The sequence below is a fragment of the Fistularia commersonii genome, chromosome 22 (assembly GCF_037954325.1).
Source record: "Fistularia commersonii isolate RoL2024-O1a breed Wild chromosome 22, RoL_Fcom_v1.0, whole genome shotgun sequence".
Taxonomy (NCBI): Eukaryota; Metazoa; Chordata; class Actinopteri; order Syngnathiformes; family Fistulariidae; genus Fistularia; species Fistularia commersonii.
This window is the reverse complement of record NC_141305.1, coordinates 13,425,159-13,445,037: the sequence shown is the minus strand read 5'-3', so window position 1 is coordinate 13,445,037 and position 19,879 is coordinate 13,425,159. Positions and strand designations below refer to the sequence as shown.

Here is a 19,879-nt window from a genome sequence, read left to right as displayed (position 1 = left end):
TGTGTGTGTGTGTGTGTGGATTTACTGGTATCATGTTCATCATTTTTGATGACCAATATGAAATACAAAATGTCTCAAACAAAAATAAAAACAAACAGCAAATCAGTAAGCCATGTGAAACCAACATTTAATGGGGAAAAGGATTATAATCAATTCATGTTGTTTTACATTACCAACAGTGTGCAATGGAACTGTCTTTCCATTATCAAACACAATAAGGTGCCATCTTTGATTAGTTCCGTTTTTATATTTTACTCTGAGGAAGAACCAGAAAGACCAGGAAAGATACCCAGCTATATTCTTAACTATAACGAGTATCAAAATCACCAGATTTACAATAATGTTAATTGCTTTGATACCTGTCGTTATAAATATTATTTCTTTATCAAGACATATTGGTGATTAACCTGTTTAAAGTGTATTGTAAGTTCGGTGCTATGGCCTCAGATGTTGACACAGTAAAACAGACATTACATAAACACATTATCCGCCTCTTCCCAAAATACAATCACAACCCGACTGGAGGTGTCGAGTCAATCAAGGCAGCATCAATCTTGTGCCATCATCAAACTCAATCATGTTCTCCACAGTGCCCTGGCAATTTTCACGGAAGCACAACAACTGGAGCAAAACAAGTTTTGGAATAACTTTAGCCATCAGCTTTTTCAAACATCATTATTTTGGAATGAAATTAGAGAGGAAATGTTTGAAATACAATGTCAAATTGTATGTCTATGAAATTGCTGGACTGGTATAGAAAACAATACAAATCTTTAGAGAGACTCTTGAAATTTGAGATGAACATAATAATACCTAATATGTGTCTGCCATGCATTAAAATCAATCACTGCAAGATTGCTAGGGCCAAATTTACATGACTATACAGGATAACCTTGTTCTACATCCAGGCTCCTCTGCTTCCTTCAGTTTACACATGGAACAGGTTGATCACAATTATATTCTAGTCATCAGTTATTGAGATGTCTACAGGTTATGCTAGGTTAACATTTGCAGATTCTTATGAATGTGTCCTCAGTTACAGCCACTGAAAAGTACGGACAAACTGAAAGTACAGCAAATGACAAATCAGAAGCATTTGGCTAAGCATTATGTGCTACACTAGATTTTTTTTCTTGAAGTAACCTGTTGGGTTACTACGGTTATCACATTCCACACAAGCACTTGGAGCATATGTTTCATCTGATCACTGCCTCTGGGAGAAGTTCCTGTGTGGCACATACATAGTCTGCAGTAATGCTCGCAAGGTGTTCCATTTCTTTGTGATCAAAAAGCTCACTAGAAATACATTAAGCCAATGTCCATTTGGATTGTAACTCAACTTGTATATCAACTCAAACAAGAATTTGGTGGGAAAGCTCTAAAGCTGTTTTTATTATTTATTTTCTTATTTTTTTATTTAAAGTTGTTTCAGAAGAGTGAATCAGAGGTGTCATCAAAGAGAACAATTAAAAGAGTATTTGTCTCCAGCAGAATATAGAGAAGACATCATACAGCAGATTGCAGTTTGATTTTGCCTCTCTTCAGCATTCCTGGACAATAATCATAATCAAGTGTTACAATCTAACAGTGGTGGGCCTGCAAGGCTTTCTCTGCTGGCCTATGATATATCTCAATCACAGACTGATTTTAATTATATTTTGTCCATGGATTTTTACAAAATAATTCAAAATGGCTTGTATGCTTCCTTTTATAGCTTTTCCCTGGCTGTGCTACTTCTGTATTTTCATATTAAAGCCTTTAACCAATCACATTTCAGCCTTTATTTGTTGTCAAAGAAATCTGCCTAGAGGACTTCAGAATCAGATCTACTGGCGCTATAGCAACAAAAACAAGTGTCGATGAAACTGATACTTCGACCAATCAAACTTTGAGTTGTGACACCAAGGCCTTCTAGAAGGGTATGGTAACATAAGCGCCCTTTGATTGGATATTATTTCAAGTTCTTTCCCTCAGCTAGATACGTTGAAAAGCACATTAAGCTGCAAGATGACAATTTAGCAGAACATGGAAAAATATAATGATCCCACACTGGCCAATTTTTAGTTGATCAAACAAGGGCTATCTAAAATGGAATGTAAAGCTCCAAAACTGTTGTGGTGTTGTACCCTACAGTTTCCCCCCCCCAAAAAATAAATAAATGAATAAATAAATAAATAAATAAATTATATATATACGGCCCTTATTTATCAAGCGTACGTATGCACAGGAGCGTATGTAAAGAATGCGTATGAACATTTCCACACAAAGTATGGGATTTATCAGCACCGATTATTAGCAGGTGTGTGCACTTCTGGTATATGCACGCTTGACAAATATGAATTTTTGGAACTTACACACATTCTAAATTTTAGTCATACAAAATTCAGGGAGAATTGACTAGTCCACCAGGAAAGAACCCCTCTGATGGCTCAGTTGGTTTAATTCCTCTTTAGTCAACTTACAATGATTTAATTATCTGGTTTTCCAATCCAACATGAAGCTAATGTTTTAGGCAGTGACATGCAGTCAGTAGAGGCAGGGAAGGCCAGGCCTCACCTGCCATCACGGAAAGAAAAAAAATGCAAAATGAAGAAATAAATTAAATGGTTATACCTATTTAGTGATTTGTACTATAAAGTTATTTTCCATGTAGCTTCATCATTTTTAGTGATTTTTTTTCAAAATCGCTGAAAAGATTCTAATTTACCGTTCAAATATGAAGAAGAGACGTGCGAAGATGACGTCAGTGCCTCACCAGCCATGAACCTCAATGCACGTCACTGGTTTTAGGGGTAAATCTTGTAGTGTAAGTAGTGTAAATAATCTTGTAGTGTATTAGACCACATATAAATAGTGAATGAATAGTTTTTAAATAAATAAATAAATAAATAAAACATAGGTTTCCTTTACTGTTCCATTAAAATATTATTAATATTAAAATATGCACTGGATTTGGCATGGAAATGCAGCAAATCTCTTGACAATGATTCCTTAAAAAAATCTGTGCTAATGTGCCAGTACATCTGCTTCTCGACAGTTAAGAATTAGGTTTATATTAAAACTATGTATCAGCCTCTAAATGTCATAAATATGCTGATATAAAAAGGAATCTTAATTCTTCAAATAAGTACGATGAAAGAAGTAAAGTGTTCAGAACCAAAACCACTAATAACTGTGCTCTGAAAGGTTGCTTAACAAACGTCTATAGAATTAACAGCGAAAATGTCTGGTTCAGACAAACTATGCCACTGTAGCCTCACTTGTTTATATTAGTTATAATAAACAATATCAACTGATGACACTGATTCAGTGATGCTACGGTAGAGAGCAGTGAGTTCAAGAACAGTGCAAAACATTATTTATGCAACAACAGCACTGACATGAAACCTCTAGTTATAAGGAAACAATTTCACAACAGAGAAAAACATCAGTACACTCTCATACTGGGTTTCAGAAAATGTGAAGGACAGTGCTAATGTTGTGGAGGAAAATAAGATAGCACACTTGTCCTTCATCCTATTAAAGGGCTTCAGACCCACTTTGGATTGGTCCTGTCAGACGACACTTCCAAAGCAGCCGTTATTGCCCTAAAAAAACAATTATTCTATAAAATAGTGCCTATAAGAAATTTACAAACATCTCTTCTCATGTTTACTTCTAAATGTGTAATCACATACAGGAGATATTCCAGATGCCTTTCCCTATTTGTCGGGAATGCTTCTCGATGGAAAGTCCCGGCCTCTGATCACCCCCACCCTGATCCTGCAAGCGAATTTCCAGCTCAGTTCACTTGTTTGGATCAGGAAGCAACAACACATGACAGATGTACAAATAAGCAGTGAAAAGGCTCAGTCAGCCAGTTACATCACATACATACACACAAACACATCTATGTGCAAGTCTTGATATAAAGTTAGGAAGCATGTAGATGCGTGCTCACTTTGATTTAAAAAATAAATAAGATCCCTACTCTTGATTCAATCACAGAACTTTTTAATGTGAAACCTAAAAAATCATTACTGAGAACATTCTCCTGTAAAATTCCCTGCTATCTCTTTAAGGACATTCGCTTCTAGCAAAACACACTGAACAATGCATTTTATCAGACAAAGAAGCCATCTCTTTATTCTGTTTGACTTGCTTAGTGCTGATAGCCTGCAATCCTTACTGTTCTCTTCAGTACTTATACAGTATTAAGTTATTACCTATAGAATATTAGTGTTTCGACTATCTAATACATAAAGCCCTTATTAGGAAATGCGTGGAATAACATAAATGCGAATAACAATGTAACTTGGATCAGTTTTGGAGTATTAGTGTCTGTTTGTAATAATAATTAACTGAATGTTAAATGCTTGGGCAGGTGTTTTAACTGGTGAGATTCAAAGGCGGCACATCCATTTGTTTAAAATAGAATATTCCTTTAATATTAACTCTATTTAAGGAAGCACCATTTTGCAAAATCTTAATTCTACATTGACAATTTTAGCAAATTATAAACTAAAAAAGTGTTGAACTCTCTTAAAATATGCTAAAAGGAATTTGTAAGACATGGCATTAACCTTCAACAGCGCAATGATAAGTATTTATTTGCTCATTTGCTACTCTTTATCCCTAAAGTACAACTTTTAATTGCTGGAGTGTCCCTTTATATTTTAATTTATTTATTCATTACAGTCAAACTTAAAATAAAACTAAGAGTATGATGCAGATCTGGATTTCAAACAGAAAACAAATGAATACATTTAAAAAAAAAAGTTTAGTCAGCAGGAGGTAGTGCCATCAAGAGGCAGCTCACCTTAAAACGAGACTGGCTCTTAGCTAGCAAGCACTGGGTACTTGCCCTGTTGCAAGGGGTTTTATTCATGTAGAAGTATGAGCCATGAATATATAATGTTATTGATTCTTCAAGATGTGGACATTTGGTCTCAAAAAACTGACAATTAAGACAAAAACATGATTTCTGAAATGCTATTAAATATTACCATGTTAACTTAAACATACCGAGAGAGATTAAGTAAAATTACTAGCTGCTAGCTAATGATAGCAACTAAAGATTTAGTTGCTAAATTTTGTCCTAAATGACACACGTTTATTGATTAAAATATATATGTACACCTGCAGAACCCTGCAGATGCAGATATCAAGAGCTACAGCAACCAAATATTCAGTGAAGGGTAAAACGACAATTTGAACTCTTTGACAGTATTTTAACACAGGAAAGACCAAGTTGTAGTAAGGACTAAAATAATAACCTTCATAGCTGTACTGCTACTTTGAGTGCACTACAGTAAAACAAAACAAAACAAAACAAAACAAAACAAAAACATATAAATAAGACATGGTTTCAACAAATCAAGCAATGCAGTAAATCAAACAGACATAGTTGAATGCGTGTAAGTCATTAGTAGGTTTGTGTTTACAATACTAACAAAAAAGCCCTGGGCAAACAGACATGCAACACACACGCAAGGTTAAACTGATAAACAAAGCCTTGTGGAAAGCTAAAGAGAGTATAGTTGTTGTTGGCTCAGCAGTCCAACAACGTATTTCTATGAAACATATGAAACATGCATGGATAAATTTTTCCAGCTACACTTGGCCCAAAAGGCTGCGAAAAAGATGGAAAACTTCCTCTCAACACATACATGTATAGGTACATCAACCATGTTGGTCACTGACCACTGAAATTCAAGATGGTGGTCTGTAGGCTTTCAGTTCTTGTCTACAGTTTACAAACTAACATTGAGTACAATTTTTAGTATCAAATAATGAATTTAACCTGAGTTAATACAACAGTCTTTACTAAATACGATTACACACTCTCAAAAAAAGCTATGTTCGGTTCATAAATAAGACCTAGCCATTGTCTAGATTTTCACATAACATCAAGGAAAGAGATGCTGGAAATCTATTCTCTAATGCTCAATTAAGCACTTGTTTATTTACATATGAGCTCCAACTTCCATACCTGACTGAACCTTCATCTTAAAAGGATTGATGGGTCTTCTAAAAGGTGAGGAAATAAACCCCCTTTCGTCTCTCCGCTGTCCTGCTCCAATCAGAAATGCAACTCTAGGGTTTTTGTCTACTGACATATAGAGGCTAAGATGACGAGTCCTTCATTTTCCCTTCCCTTTCCTGTCCAATTAAAGATGGATGCAGAAGAAAAGAGTGCACCTGAATCTGAGACTGGAGCAGTAGACTGAATCTACTGCTGCTCCATCACTGCAGGAATCTTGAAAATAATCAAACTGCCCCACTGCCTCTGCTCCAGGTCCACCACAGAGCTGGCCTAGGAGACTCACCCAGGGGATATTCAACCAAATCTCAGTCACCCTGCAGTGGGCTAAGAAGTGAGATTACTGGCTATCAGCAGCTGGCCATCACAAGAGGTCATCGTAGTCCAGAAGCTTTGAGTGCTGGCGGCTTTTCCAGAGGCGAAACAGACGGAAGTCAAAGTACATTTCAATCATTTCTTTGCCTGCGGAGAGAAAAAAAAACAAAAAAATCCATGATAAAGTAGAAATTGTTTCTAATTTCAGCCTCATCCTGAACATGTCAGAATAAACTCCAGGAACATTTTTTATGATGCATAGAGAAAGTGATTAAGATCTAGCTCCTAAGTAGGCATTTATGTTCAATTAAAAAAAACTCTTCTACTCAAGGCTGTGTGTTTTCTCTTGATCCATGCAATTGAATGTTTGACTTTCATTGTATAGTAAAAGTATGGAACATGAAAAGCTCCTTTTTCATCGTGTGATGGAAAACTCTACTTAAATGACTTCGAGCAGAACTTACAACCCCTTTGTGGTCAAGTGAGGGTCACTATGCGAAATGAAAATAAATGGACAAACAGATCCCAGAATACATCGGGGCCTATAAACTTCTTCTCCTTCTCCTTCTCCTACTCCTCCTTTTGGCTTTTCACTTCAGGGGTCGCCACACCGAATAAACCTTCTCCATCTAACCCTATTCTCTGTATCCTCCTCTCTCACACCAACTAACCTCATAACCTCTCTCACCTCTATTACAATCAATCTTTGTAGATACAGTTAACAGTTAAGACAATTCATATTTCATTGTATTTCTTATTCTTCCTCCTTTCTACTATTATCTATTACTGGTATGTTTCACCCGGGTTCCTCTCATTCACACACATAAAATCCGTCTTGTTGTGATTAATCCTTCATTCCTCTCCTTTCCAGCTTATACCTCCACTTCTCTGGATTTTTCTCAACCTGTCCCCTGCTCTCTCTACAGATCACAATGTCATCTGCAAACATCATGGTCCATGGAGATTCCTATCTAACCTCATCTGCCAGCCTGTCCATCACCACTGCGAACAAGAAGGGGCTCAGAGCGGATCCCTGATGGAGTCCCACCTCCAGCTTGAACCTCTCTGTTACTCTGACAGCACACTGCATCCCTGTCTCACAGTTAGCATACATGTCCTGCACCAGTCAAACATACTTCTCTGACACTCCAGACTTCCTTATACAATACCAGAGTTCCTCCGTTGGCACCCTGTCATATGCTTTTTTTCTAGGTCTACAAAAACACAATGCAGCTCCCTTTGGCCTTCTCTGTACTTCTCTATTGAAGTGTTCTCTAAAGCAAAGACTGCATCTGTAGTACTCTTTCTAGGCATGAAGCCATACTGCTTCCCACAAATGCCAACTTCTGCTCTTAGTCTAGGTTCCACTACTTACATAACTTCATTCTTTGGCTCATAAACTCTATCTTTATGTAGCTGCTGCAATTCTGCACATCCCCTTAGTCTAAAAAATAGGCACCATCACACTCCGTCTTCTTTCCTCAGGCTAGCATAAATGTCCTGCCCCTGTCTAACATACTGGTCTGTCATTCCAGACTTCCTCATACAATACCAGATCTCATCTCTTGGTACCCTGCATATGCTTTTTCTAGGTCTACAAAAACACAATGCAGCTCCCTCTGGCCTTCTCTGTACTTCTCTATTAGCATTCTCAAAGCAAAACTGTATCTGTAATACTCTTTCTAGGCATGAAACCATGCCATTCTTAAATGCTGACTTCTGCTCTCAGTCTAGTTCCACTACTCTTTCACATAACTTCATTGTATGGGTAATCACCCCTCTATAGTTGCCGCAATTCTGCATATCCCCCTTATTCTTAAAATGGGCACCATCACACTTCGTCTCCATTCTTCAGGCATCTTCTCACTCTCCAAGATCCTGTTGAAAAAACTAATCAGAAACTCTTCCACTGCCTCTTAGACACTTCCACACCTCCACAGGTATATCATCAGGACCCACTGCCTTTCCGCTCTTCATCCTCTTCAATGCCTTCCTCACTTTACTTTTACTAATCTCTGCTACTTTGTGGTCTACAACAGTCACCTCGTCTACCCTTGCCTCGCTTTCATTTTCCACCTTTATCAGCTCTTCAAAGCACTCTTTCCATCTTCCCATCACTTTTCTATCATCTGTCAATACATTTCCCTCTTTATCCTTAATAACCCGGACCTGTATTACATCCTTTCCACCTTTATCACCCTGTTACGCCAACCTGTATGGATCATTCTCCCCCTCCTTACTGTCCAACAGAGCAAACAAGTCATCGTACACCTTTGCATTTCGCCTTGATACCTCTATTTTACCTTATGCTGTATCTCCCTGTACTCCTGTCTTACCTCTTCAATCCTCTCAGTATCCCACTTCTTCTTTGCTAACTGCTTTCTCTGTATATACTCCTGCACTTCCTCATTCCACCACCAAGTCTCCTTATCTACTTTCCTTCCTGATGACACACCAAGCACTCTTCTACCTGTCTACCTGATAACACTAGCTGTTGTTGTCCAATCATCTGGAAGCTCTCCCTGACCAACCAGAGCCTTTCTCAACTCCTCCCTAAAAACCACACACCTGTGGGGCATAGCCACTGACAACACTGAGCATCACACCTTCAATTTCCAGTTTCAGACTCATAAGAGACTCTTTTTCCCTTCATAACAACAAACTCCTCCTTCAAGATAACTCCTACTCCATTTCTCTTCTTGTCAGTACCATATTAGTTCAACTTAAAGCCTGTTCCTAAGCTTCTAGCCTTACTACCTTTTTAGCTGGTCTCCTGGACAGTATATCTACTTTTTTCTCTGCATCATGTCGACCAATTCTCTACCTTTTCCTGTCATGGTCCGAATATTCAAAGTCCCTACTCGCACTCCCAGACTCTTGCTTTTCCTCTTCTCTCTCTGCTTCCGAACACGCCTTCCTCCTGTCCTTCTTTGACCTACAGTAGCCCAGTTTCCACAGGTTCCCTGTAGGTCATCAGTAACAATGGTGATCATTGTTAACCCTGGGCCTCGACGGATCCAGTATGATCTGATTTTTAGGTTTGATTCACATATTTGGTTTTGGCTAAAGTTTCACACCGGACGTCCTTCCTGACACAACCGTCTGCATTATAAGCGCTTGGGATCGGCTCAGGGAGACACTGGCCAATGCCCTGCTGAGGCTGGCATAGGGAGACCGGCCTGTGTCGCCTAATGCAGCCTGCATTATTGGGACCTATAGACTGATCTGTAAAAAAAAAATGTGATGATATAATCCACAGAAATTGAAAAACAAACAACTCATGTTTTATTTTTAAGAAGACAAGTTTCGCATTTACTTATCAGTCCTTGTACTACTTGAAGATACACAAACAATCACATTGGTTGTTAAGCAAACCAGTGTTTCACATTAGAAAAACAAAGAATGAGTATGTTTCTGTTGCCTGTTGCTTTCACTGAAAGGATTTATCATGATCTCAAAATAGAGGTACATATAAAAATGTCAGTGTGCCATCGCGGTTCTTACAAACTGAATCAAAGGGGATGGGAGACTAATAAAAAACATCTGTGGGTGCATCTATCTGTCCATCCATCTGTCCATCAGTCCGTCTGTCTGTCAATACATGCCTACATACAATACATAAGAGTGTATATGCGTCTGCTGTGGATGATAAGCAATTAAATGCTATCTAATTTACTATGTAATATGTGAAATTGCAAAAGAGGGAATCCTGTTGTAAACTGGTTGATTTTGTACTTTTAAGGGAAAATGTCATGTTGAAGGTGTGTCATTAGAAGCTTAGGTTGTTCTAGTTCAGTCCAGTTTTACTTTTTCATACATGTAGTCAGTGCAATCATGATTTGCTGTCAACAGATGGATGTCATCTCTGGTTGTGTGATTATAAATGTGTGGTACTGATGTCAAGTAAATGTGTCACTGGGATGGAGGGTCCTTTAAGAAATCAATTATAGAGTGGTTAATATAGAAGTTTGTCCTGTTTTGAACTGAAAATATGCTATCAAGAAATAATTAAGTGGATGTCTGTTGATGAGAATATGACATTATTTCTTAGAAAGTGTCATTGACTTATCTTAGTGTGCAAAAGACTTTTCACCTTGTTGACACAATGTCACATAAATTATGCATGTTCTCCCGACTGTACTTATGTCACATATAAAGTTGGTAAGAATCAACTAATACTTCTAACCAGCTAATATTTGACATCTATGAATAGAATCTCCATGAAGTTCTAAACAAGTCTTACTACTCAGTCATGTGGCCATTAGTTGTGTGGACTGAATTTGGGGTTGAGGGGAGAATGTAACTACACCATATGATGACAGTCAATGTAAAATAATAATAGATGAATATATAAATAAAATGGTAATTCTAAAAATCAAAGGGTCCATTTACCATAATAAGTGAAATCAAAACTACTAAGGAACGTTACCACTTCTGCTTAGATAAGTGCCTTGTTACAGTACAATTTTTCTAGAGTAAATTATATAGACTTGACAGTCACAATAAAGGAATGCACAACTCGTGAAAAAAACGGTTACCTAGCAACAATAAAGGCTTGAGAATAGCATAATGAAAATGAGTCTGAGGGCATGTCCTGCTCAGACCAAAGATGGAGGTCATTATTACTATAAGCAGTAGATGTAATCTAGAACATGCTGATCTATGAACTCAAAAACTCAGCGCTTCTAACTTATCTAAAAGGTTTTATCAATCTGTTCAGCAAACAATTGTAAATCATTACATGCAAAATACATTCAAAATAAAACAGGAACAAACAAACAAACACAAAACACAACTCTTGATGAGTTTTCAAATTGTCTTGACAGATGCTGACCTATGTATCATTCACTTGGTCTACTCCTATGAGCAAAAATAAATCATGTTATGCAAATATGGATCTGACCTGAGGGTTGAAAATAAAGCAGATAGACGATGGCTGTGGGTCAATAAAAGATTGGGAAAACACATAGCTGTGACACTGACAGTGTAATGGGAAAATAATTAACATAGCGTCAATAGATGTCGGCACAGTGACTAATGAGGAATTCATTCACATTGGCTAGTGATCTTTAATGTTCTTCTCTCATTGCTGAGCGCCTTGCTGGCATTAATGCCATTAATTTAAATTCAGGGGCGGTGATGGTGCAGCCAAGGCACAAGATCAATACTGTATGTATGTTTTATACATGTGTACTCTGAGGAGCTTGCATCTGTTAATCAAATCAGATGGAACAAGTAGGGACTATGGGTACAAAGAAAACTAAGAAAATGAGAGTGTTTGGTGTTGTTTGCATTTGTGCATGTAGTGCTCTCACCTTCTGCAGACAGCTCTAATGGGGACTTGAATTCCACCGTCAAGGGTGACATCAGCCTTTTCAAAGTCTGAGTCAGCTGCAGGAAAATAATGGGGACATATTTTGAGTCAAAGTGAAAGAGAATTCTTATTTCAAATGGCATTAGACATTTTCACAGGAAAACAAACTACACAACATTGCAGATATTTGACTGTGGAGTCATAGCAGAGAGCAGGAAGAGGCCCTGCAGCTCTTTGATCCACTGGAGCTGAAAAGGTCAGTGTTCTACTTGACGTATAATAGATTGGTATGAGTGAGAGGCACTCATGGTCCTATTTTCACGCCATACAGACCAAGCTGTTTGACTGGATGAACAGTGAACTGAATCTTTACCAAGCAACATATGGTACACCTTTTTAAATGGAGTCAGAGCAAGGAAACTGAAAATTATCAGGGTTGAAAATTAGTCAAAAAGGTCTATGGTTACCTCTGTAGACATCTGTAATGCTCCAATAATCGTGGTGTGACTGCGATTGCAGTACTATGACTAGACTGTGACATCTGGTGCGTGATGTAGTGAAAGCACTCCTGAGAATTGGTTATGCAGGAAGAGGACAGCTCTGATTTCCCTCTTGACTAGGATTATTGATGGGCTTTATAATGTGTTTTGATTTTTCCTTAAGACTTTTCAAGACTCTTCCAAGAGTACTCCATTCAAGTCAAGCTACCATGTGTAAGTAATATCCCATGCTGTTAGAGCACACATTTCCTATTCCAATTATCAGATGACTACCTGTAACGTTCATGCACCATGTACAGATTAAAACATAAATATAAAAAAACAAAAAATATTATACTCGAATATAGAAAGACTAAAACAAACAAATACACAAACAAACAAAATAATCCATTGAAAGCAGCTTAAGATAACCTACATGAACAAGATTTGGCCAACATTAATGAAAGTATTCGACTACACCAGGGGTGGGCAAACTACGGCCTGCGGCCACATCCAGCCCATTGGTCCTTTTAATACGGCCCACCAAAGATTGGTACAGAATTCATACTTGATGTGAATGATCGAATGATTGGATCAATGAATGTGGGAGCTCAAACAGGAGATTATTTCATTTTTGGAGCCTCTTGGGAATTTTCCTGAGCTGAATGACACGGATTGACATTGTTAGTTAGCCATTTCTGTGGACATACCGACACACATGACTGAGCTGGACGTGAAACTACAAGGGAAAAAACGGTTTGTGCGTGAAATGCGAGTACACATCAGAGCATTCTAAACTGAGCTGGTTTTATTTTCAAAGCAAATGTCAGACGAGTCTGATATGTACTGTTAACAAATGCGTTTTTTTGTTTTTTTAATGTGTATTGTATCTTGCGGTGACCCGGCCCGTCTGTCAAATTTTAAAAGTCAATGCGGCCCCTGAGCCAAAAAGTTTGCCCACCCCTGGACTACACCATTGCAATAATCCAATGTTTGTATTTATTCATTTCTTTTTGTCATCCTTTACACAGAAAGACTTTAATATGAAACAATTTATTCATTCATTCAAGTAGGAATTCCTACATATGAGGTAAATTCTTGTCAAAATCCCCTTCTCGTGGCGACTGGATTTGATTTTTTTCCTTTGAAGTCATTTCAAGGCTCCCTCAAGAGGCTTCTTCTGTTCAACTGGAATGTTGGGGGTTTTCTGAATAAAACCACAAGTGTTAGGTGCTGGTCTAAGTTTTGGCTTGTTTTATGAATAAGATAATTGCTTTGTAGAAACTAGGTTGAAGGGGGTGGTTTTTTTCAACCTCGTCCATTTGAAACATATTCAGGAGAAAAAATTCAAATCCAGTTGCCACAAGATGAAGATTTTGCATAGAATTGACTATGGTCTGGATGATTTGGGAACCTCCACAGATACAGTGGGGTAATAAAGTATTTAGTTAGCCCAAATTGTGCCAGTTCTAACAATTAAAAAGATGTTAATTTTCATCATAGGTACACTTCAACCATGAGACACCTAATGAGAAAAAAAAATTCAGAAAATCAAATTATCTGATATTCAAAGAATTTATTTGTAAATTGTGGTAAAAAATAAGTATTTGGTCACCTACAAACAAGCAAGATATCTGGCTCTCACAAACCTGTAACTTCTTTTGGAAGAGGCGCCTTAGTCCTCCATACCTGTATTAATGGCACTTATTTGAACTGGTTATCAGAAATAGACACCTGACCACGACCTCAGTCACATTCCAAAGTCCACTATGGCCAAGACCAAAGAGCTGTCAAAGGACATCAGAAAAAAATTGTAGACCAGCACCAGGCTGGGAAGACTGAATCTGCAATAGGTAAGCAACTTGGTGTGAAGAAATCAACTGTGGGAGCAATTATGAGAAAATGGAAGACATACAAGACAAGATAATCTCCCTTTATCTGGAGCTCCAAGCAAGATCTCACCCTGTGGGATCAAAATGATCACAAGAACAGTGAGCAAAAATCCAAAAACCACACAGGAGGGCCTAGTGAATGAGCTGCAGAGAGCTGGGACCAAAGTTACAAAGGCTACAATCAGTAACACACTATGCTGCCAAGGACTCAAATCCTGCGGTGCCAGACATGCTTAAGCCAGTCCATGTCTAGGCCCTTCTTAAGTTTGCTAGAGAGCGCTTGAAAGATCCAGAAAAGGATTGGAAGAATGTCCTAACCTTGTTAACAAAGAAAACTTTGGACCTCCGTCATTGCCAGCAAAGGGTATATAACAAAGTATTGAGATTAACTTTTGTTCTTGACCAAATACTTATTTTCCACAAAAATTTGCAGATGAATTCTTTCAAAATCAGATAATTTGATTGTCTGGATTTTTTTTCCCCATTCTGTCTCTCATAGTTGAAGTGTACCTATGATCAAAATTATCAGCCCCTTTCATCTTTTTCAGTGGGAGTACTTGCACAATTGGTGGCTGTCTAAATACTTTTTACCCCACTGTATAAATAAGAATAAGAATAAGAATAAGAATAAGAATAAGAATAAGAATAAGAATAAGAATAAGAATAAGAATAAGAATAAGAATAAGAATAAGAATAAGAATAAGAATAAGAATAAGAATAAGAATAAGAATAAGAACAACTTTATTTATCCCGAAGGAAATTGTTGTGCCAGAGTTTCAAGTAAAACATAACAATAATAGATAATAGTAGGAAGGAGGGAGAATAAGAAATACAAATAAAAATATAAAGTGTCAAAGTCAAGGCTATAAAGTGTTCTAAGGTCTTAAAAAGTACACAGATTTGAATATTCCCTTCGGCTGAGGGAAGAGGAATTAAAAAGTCTGATAGCCTCAGGTAGGAAAGACCTCCTGTGGCGTTCAGTGGAGCTCCTTGGTGGTATCAATCTACGACTGAAAGAGCTCTGACAGGATGTCAGTGTGGCATGCAGGGGGTGATGGACGCTGGCCATGATGCTGAGGAGCTGTCTGCACTCATATCCCATCACCCATGCAAGATAGCAACCTCATATCGAGCCCCAAGTTCCGGGGCTCTGAAATTTCTTAGGTTCCCATGAGATGTGGCTTGATATACTGCAATCGTCACTCCAGATGACCACCACTGCCATTTCTTCATGAAATTAAAGTTATTTCATGATTTCAGGTATTGCCACATAAGCACATGTCAGTACTAATGATAATAGTGGTAATAGACCCATGTGCACACACCCCTCTAGCTCTATTAACTCTTACCTTCTATCCCTCTGTCCTTCTCTCTTTCTCTGCTTTCTCACAAAGGACTGACATTTACTGCATTGTATTGAAGCACTGATATTTGGGACTGACTTGAAAAGGTGCCATTTACAATATCCATCCCCCAGTATTGCGCTATTAGGCTTCTCAGCCAACTGTTTCCAAGTCACCTTCATATATGTTGTAGTTTTGACCACTGATGAGTCATATGGAGGAATGTTATTTATTTATTTGTTTGTTCATTCTCTTGTTTTGTTGTTCTGTGGATTTAAAATTCCATTTAAAGTTAATTCTGGATGAGGAATAAGTAGACGATCACAGAATTATCACTTTGGGGAGAATTCTGTTATATTTGTATAATTTTAACAAAGTTGTTTGATATTTAATTTGATATGTGACAGTTTTGCTTTGTAGTTATTGATGAGACAAAATCTGCTTTGGCTTCCAATTTTACTTTGCCTGTGTGAGATAAGGGTAGAGAAGGACTGCTGACAACTGGAAGTAATGCTGGGTGGGGTAGAGCATCACCTGAAGTTAGCTCAGTCATCAGTCTATTAATAACTGCTACCCAGCTGAGCTTGCAGGAGGGCACACAGGCAGTAGCAGGGGAAAATTGTTTAATGCATCAAATATGCCCTTTCCTGTTCACGCCCTCCGTGTGTGAGTGTGACAATGTTCTACAAACAGTACTTCGGAGCAGGAGGATTGGAGCCTGAGATATCAGGAAATAGTATACTTAATAAATTGCATGCACTCAGAATGAATGTATCGCTTCCTCATTACCTTAATTTCCAGTCTAAAACTGTAGTTTATTCACATGCTTTGAACACAGCGGCTTAAAGAATGATGCATATTTATTGATGTATTTGGGCTAATGAGCGACCAAAACATTCAGCCTTGTCAAACTGAACCAATGAAATTGCCATGAAATTCTGAGGCTCTTCAATCCCAAAGACAACTATAATAGTTTTAGTGCACAGGAGGGGTGCGTCAGGAAGGTCATTTGGCGTAAAACTTTTGTTATTCAAACATGCAAATAAAACCTAATAATCTCATACCACATCGTTCAAGACCTGGGCTAACAACGACCACCATTCGTGCCGATGACCTACAGGGTACCAATGGAAACTTGGCTACTGTAGGTCGAAGACGGAGAGGAGGAACGTGTGTTCGGAAGCAGAGAGAGAGGAGGAAAGGAGAATCTGAAACTGAGAGTAGGGACTTTGAATATCGGGTCTCAGGTGTTGGTTGACATGATACAGAAAAGGAAGGCGTATGTACTGTGTCTCTAGGAAACCAGGTGGAAAGGTAGTAAGGCCAGAAGCTTAGGAGCAGGCTTTAAGTTGTACTGACATGATATTGACAGGAAAACAAATGGTGTAGGAGTTATCTTGAAGGAAGGGTTTGTTAGGAATGTTCTGGAGGTCAGATAGACTTATGAATCTGAAGCTAGAAATTGAAGGTGTGTTGCCTAATGTTTTAGTGGCTATGCCCCACAGGTGGGATGGGAGTTTTAAGAGAAGGAAATGTTCTGGAATGAGTTTATTGATGAAGTGATGCAGAATATTCCCAGAAATGAAAGAGTGGTAGCTGGTGCAGACTTCAATGGGCATGTTGGTGCAGGCAATAGAGGGGATGAAGAAGTGATGGGCAGATTTGGTAACACGATAGAAATGCAGAGGGACAGATGTTGGTAGATTTTGTAAAAAGGATGGAAATGGCTGTAGTGAACACTTTTTTCCAGAAAAGACAAGGACATAGAGTAACTTTTAAGAGCCGAGGTAGGAGCATGCAGGTGGACTACATCTTGTATAGACGAGGTAACCTGAAAGAGATCAGTGACTGCAAAGTAGTTGTAGGTGAGATTGTATCCAGACAGCGTAGGATGCTGGTTTGTATGACTGGTGACAAGGAAGGTCAAGAGGACAAAGGCAGAGCAGAGGACAAAGTGGTGGAAGCTGAAAAGGGAGGAGTGTTGAGTGGTTTTCAGGGAGGAGTTGAGAAAGGTTTCTCGGTGGTCAGGGAGAGCTTCCACATGGTTGAACAACTACAGCTAGTGTCATCAGGGAGACAGGTAGGAGAGTACTTGGTGTATCATCTGGAAGAAAGTAGATAAGGAGACTTTGTGGTGGAATGAAAAAGTGCAGGAGTATATACAGAGAAAGCGGTTAGCAAAGAAGTGGGACACTGAGGGGACTGAAGAGAACAGACAGGAGTACAGGGAGATACAGCGTGAGGTAAAGATCGCAAAGACTAAACAAAGGGCAGACGTGGACTTGTATGCTCGGTTTGACAGTAAGGAGGGAGAGAATGATCCATACAGGTTGATGAAACAGAGAGATAAAGATGGAAAGGAGTAGAACAGGTCCGGGTGATTAAGGATACAGAGAGGGAAATGTATTGGCAGATGTTAAGAGTGAAGGGAATATGGTAAAGTGTACTTTGAAGAGCTGATGAATGTAGAAAATGAAAGGGAGGCAGGGGTAGAGGAGGTGACTATTATGACTACAAAGTACCACAGATCAGTAAAAGTGAGGAAGGCATTGAAGAGGATGAAGAGTGGAAAGGCGGTTTGTCCTGATGATATACCTGTGAAGGTATGGAAGAGTTTCTGACTAGATTATTCAACAGGATCTAATTGGGAGTGAGAAGATGCCTGAAGAATGGAGATGAACTGTGATGGTGCCCATTTTTAAGAATAAGGTTGTGCAAAATTGCGGCAACTATAGAGGGATAAAGTTGAGGAGCCATAGAATGAAGTTATGGAAATGGTGGAACCTAGACTGAGAGCAGAAGTCAGCATTTGTGAACAGCAGTATGTCCTCATGCATAGAGAGAGTACTACAGATGCAGTCTTTGCTTTGAGAATGCTAATAGAGAAGTACAGAGAAAGCCAGAGGGAGCCTCATTGTTTATGTAGACCTAGATAAAGCATTTGACAGGTTGCCAAGAGAGGAACTCTGGAATTGTATGAGGATATCTGGACTGGCAGAGAAGTATGTTAGACTGGTGCAGGACATGTATGGTAGCTGTGAGACAGTGGTGTGGTGTGCTATAGGGGTAAAAGAGTAGCTCAAGGTGGAGGTGGGAATCCATCAGGACTATATTTGTGTTCGTTCAGCTTGCTACAGATGCAGCCTGCTAGCTCTGGCTAGTATACTCTCGGACTATCCAATCAAAGAGCGTGTGACACTTCTAGAGGGCCTTGGTATCACAACTCAAAATCTGATTAGTTGAAGCAACAGTTTCATCAACACTTATTTTTCACTATACTGCCTGTCAATCTGATTCTGCAGGCCTCCAGGCAGATCTCTTTGACTTTGACCCTGCCAAGGAACAAATAATGGCTGAAATGTGATAGGTTAAATGCTTCAATATGAAAATACATGTCTGGACACGGCAGAGCCAGGGAAAAAGCTATGAAAGGAAGTGGACAAAATATGATTAAAATCAGTCTGTGATTCAAATATTTTTTAGGCCAGCAGTGAATGTTTTGCAGGCCCTGACGGCCCACTACTGGTATCTACCACAGTTGATGTCTGCAACTGCACATTTTTAATGCTGTTACTTTAAAAATCACACGCACCTTAACTTTTTTTAGACTCCTTCATACCTTGCTCCCTCATCATAACTTGTTGTCTGTGATATCATTTATAATCATAGTAAGGCAGCAACTGCAAAATCAAATTAGCTTTTTCTTTTTTTCTTTCTCTCCAAAGGCCCTTCTGGCATTCAAAGGATTTTTTTTTTATTTGAATAAGATGACCATTTGTTTGGTGAAAGAATCTAAGTTAGCAATTTGCACTCTTATAAAATACTTAAACATAACATTTCTAAGTGCATGAACACATTGTTTCAAGGGTGTTTAAGATATGTGTCAATGAAAAATCAACATGTTTAGTTTAGAGATGTTTATCAGTTTAACATTACCTGGATAATTTGTCCAAAGCTATGATGACCTTTGTTAGCTTAGCATAACTGTTTACAATAAGGAACAAAGTTGCATGTTTGTATTTTCCTCATTTTGATGATAATGTAAATAATTTCCCTTGTTTTTCCCTTGTTCGTGACCCTAAAAATTTTGATCCTGTCCACATTACTTGCATTATGGTCAGTAATACAAAGAAGTACAAACCATACTGTACATTAGATGGTCTTAACTCTTTACTGATATGTGCCATTCAAGATCCCTTCATTTCCAATAGAGACATTTCACTATCAAAGAGCAAATGAAGGAGTGCTACGCCTGTAAGTGGGACTGCATGAGAGAACATGAATATTTTATTGCGCAGGCATAAGCTGTATGAGTGAGTGTACATACAGCCAGTGTGTGTCGGTCTCTGAGGGGGTGGCAGTGCCACAGTAGGGTCACCAGCGGAGGTGCACATGTGAACGAATGTGTGAGAGAATAATTGTGGCCAGGGTTAATAGGTGCAAGTTTGTTTAATTAAGTGGGTGTCATGGAGTCGATTCTACTGTCACTCGAGAGTGTTTGCGCCTCTTCACTC

At 38.6% G+C, this 19,879-nt stretch overlaps 1 protein-coding gene across 3 annotated transcripts in view; it reads right to left on the bottom strand.

Moving 5' to 3' along the window:
* Window positions 1-2,958: 2,958 nt before the first annotated feature.
* nsmfb (NMDA receptor synaptonuclear signaling and neuronal migration factor b) overlaps window positions 2,959-19,879 on the bottom strand; it is a 49,047-nt gene continuing 32,126 nt past the window's right edge. For 2 of the 3 annotated variants that reach the window (XM_086169828.1, XM_086169827.1), the window contains 2 exons: window positions 11,653-11,728; window positions 2,959-6,484 (listed from right to left, as the gene is read on the bottom strand). In XM_086169828.1, coding sequence (XP_086025954.1) covers window positions 6,387-6,484; window positions 11,653-11,728 — 174 coding nt within the window. In that variant the 3' untranslated portion in view covers window positions 2,959-6,386. Of the gene's footprint in view, window positions 6,485-8,113; window positions 8,216-11,652; window positions 11,729-19,879 lie in introns of all 3 variants that reach the window. The other variant, XR_015107876.1, reaches the window with a different exon arrangement.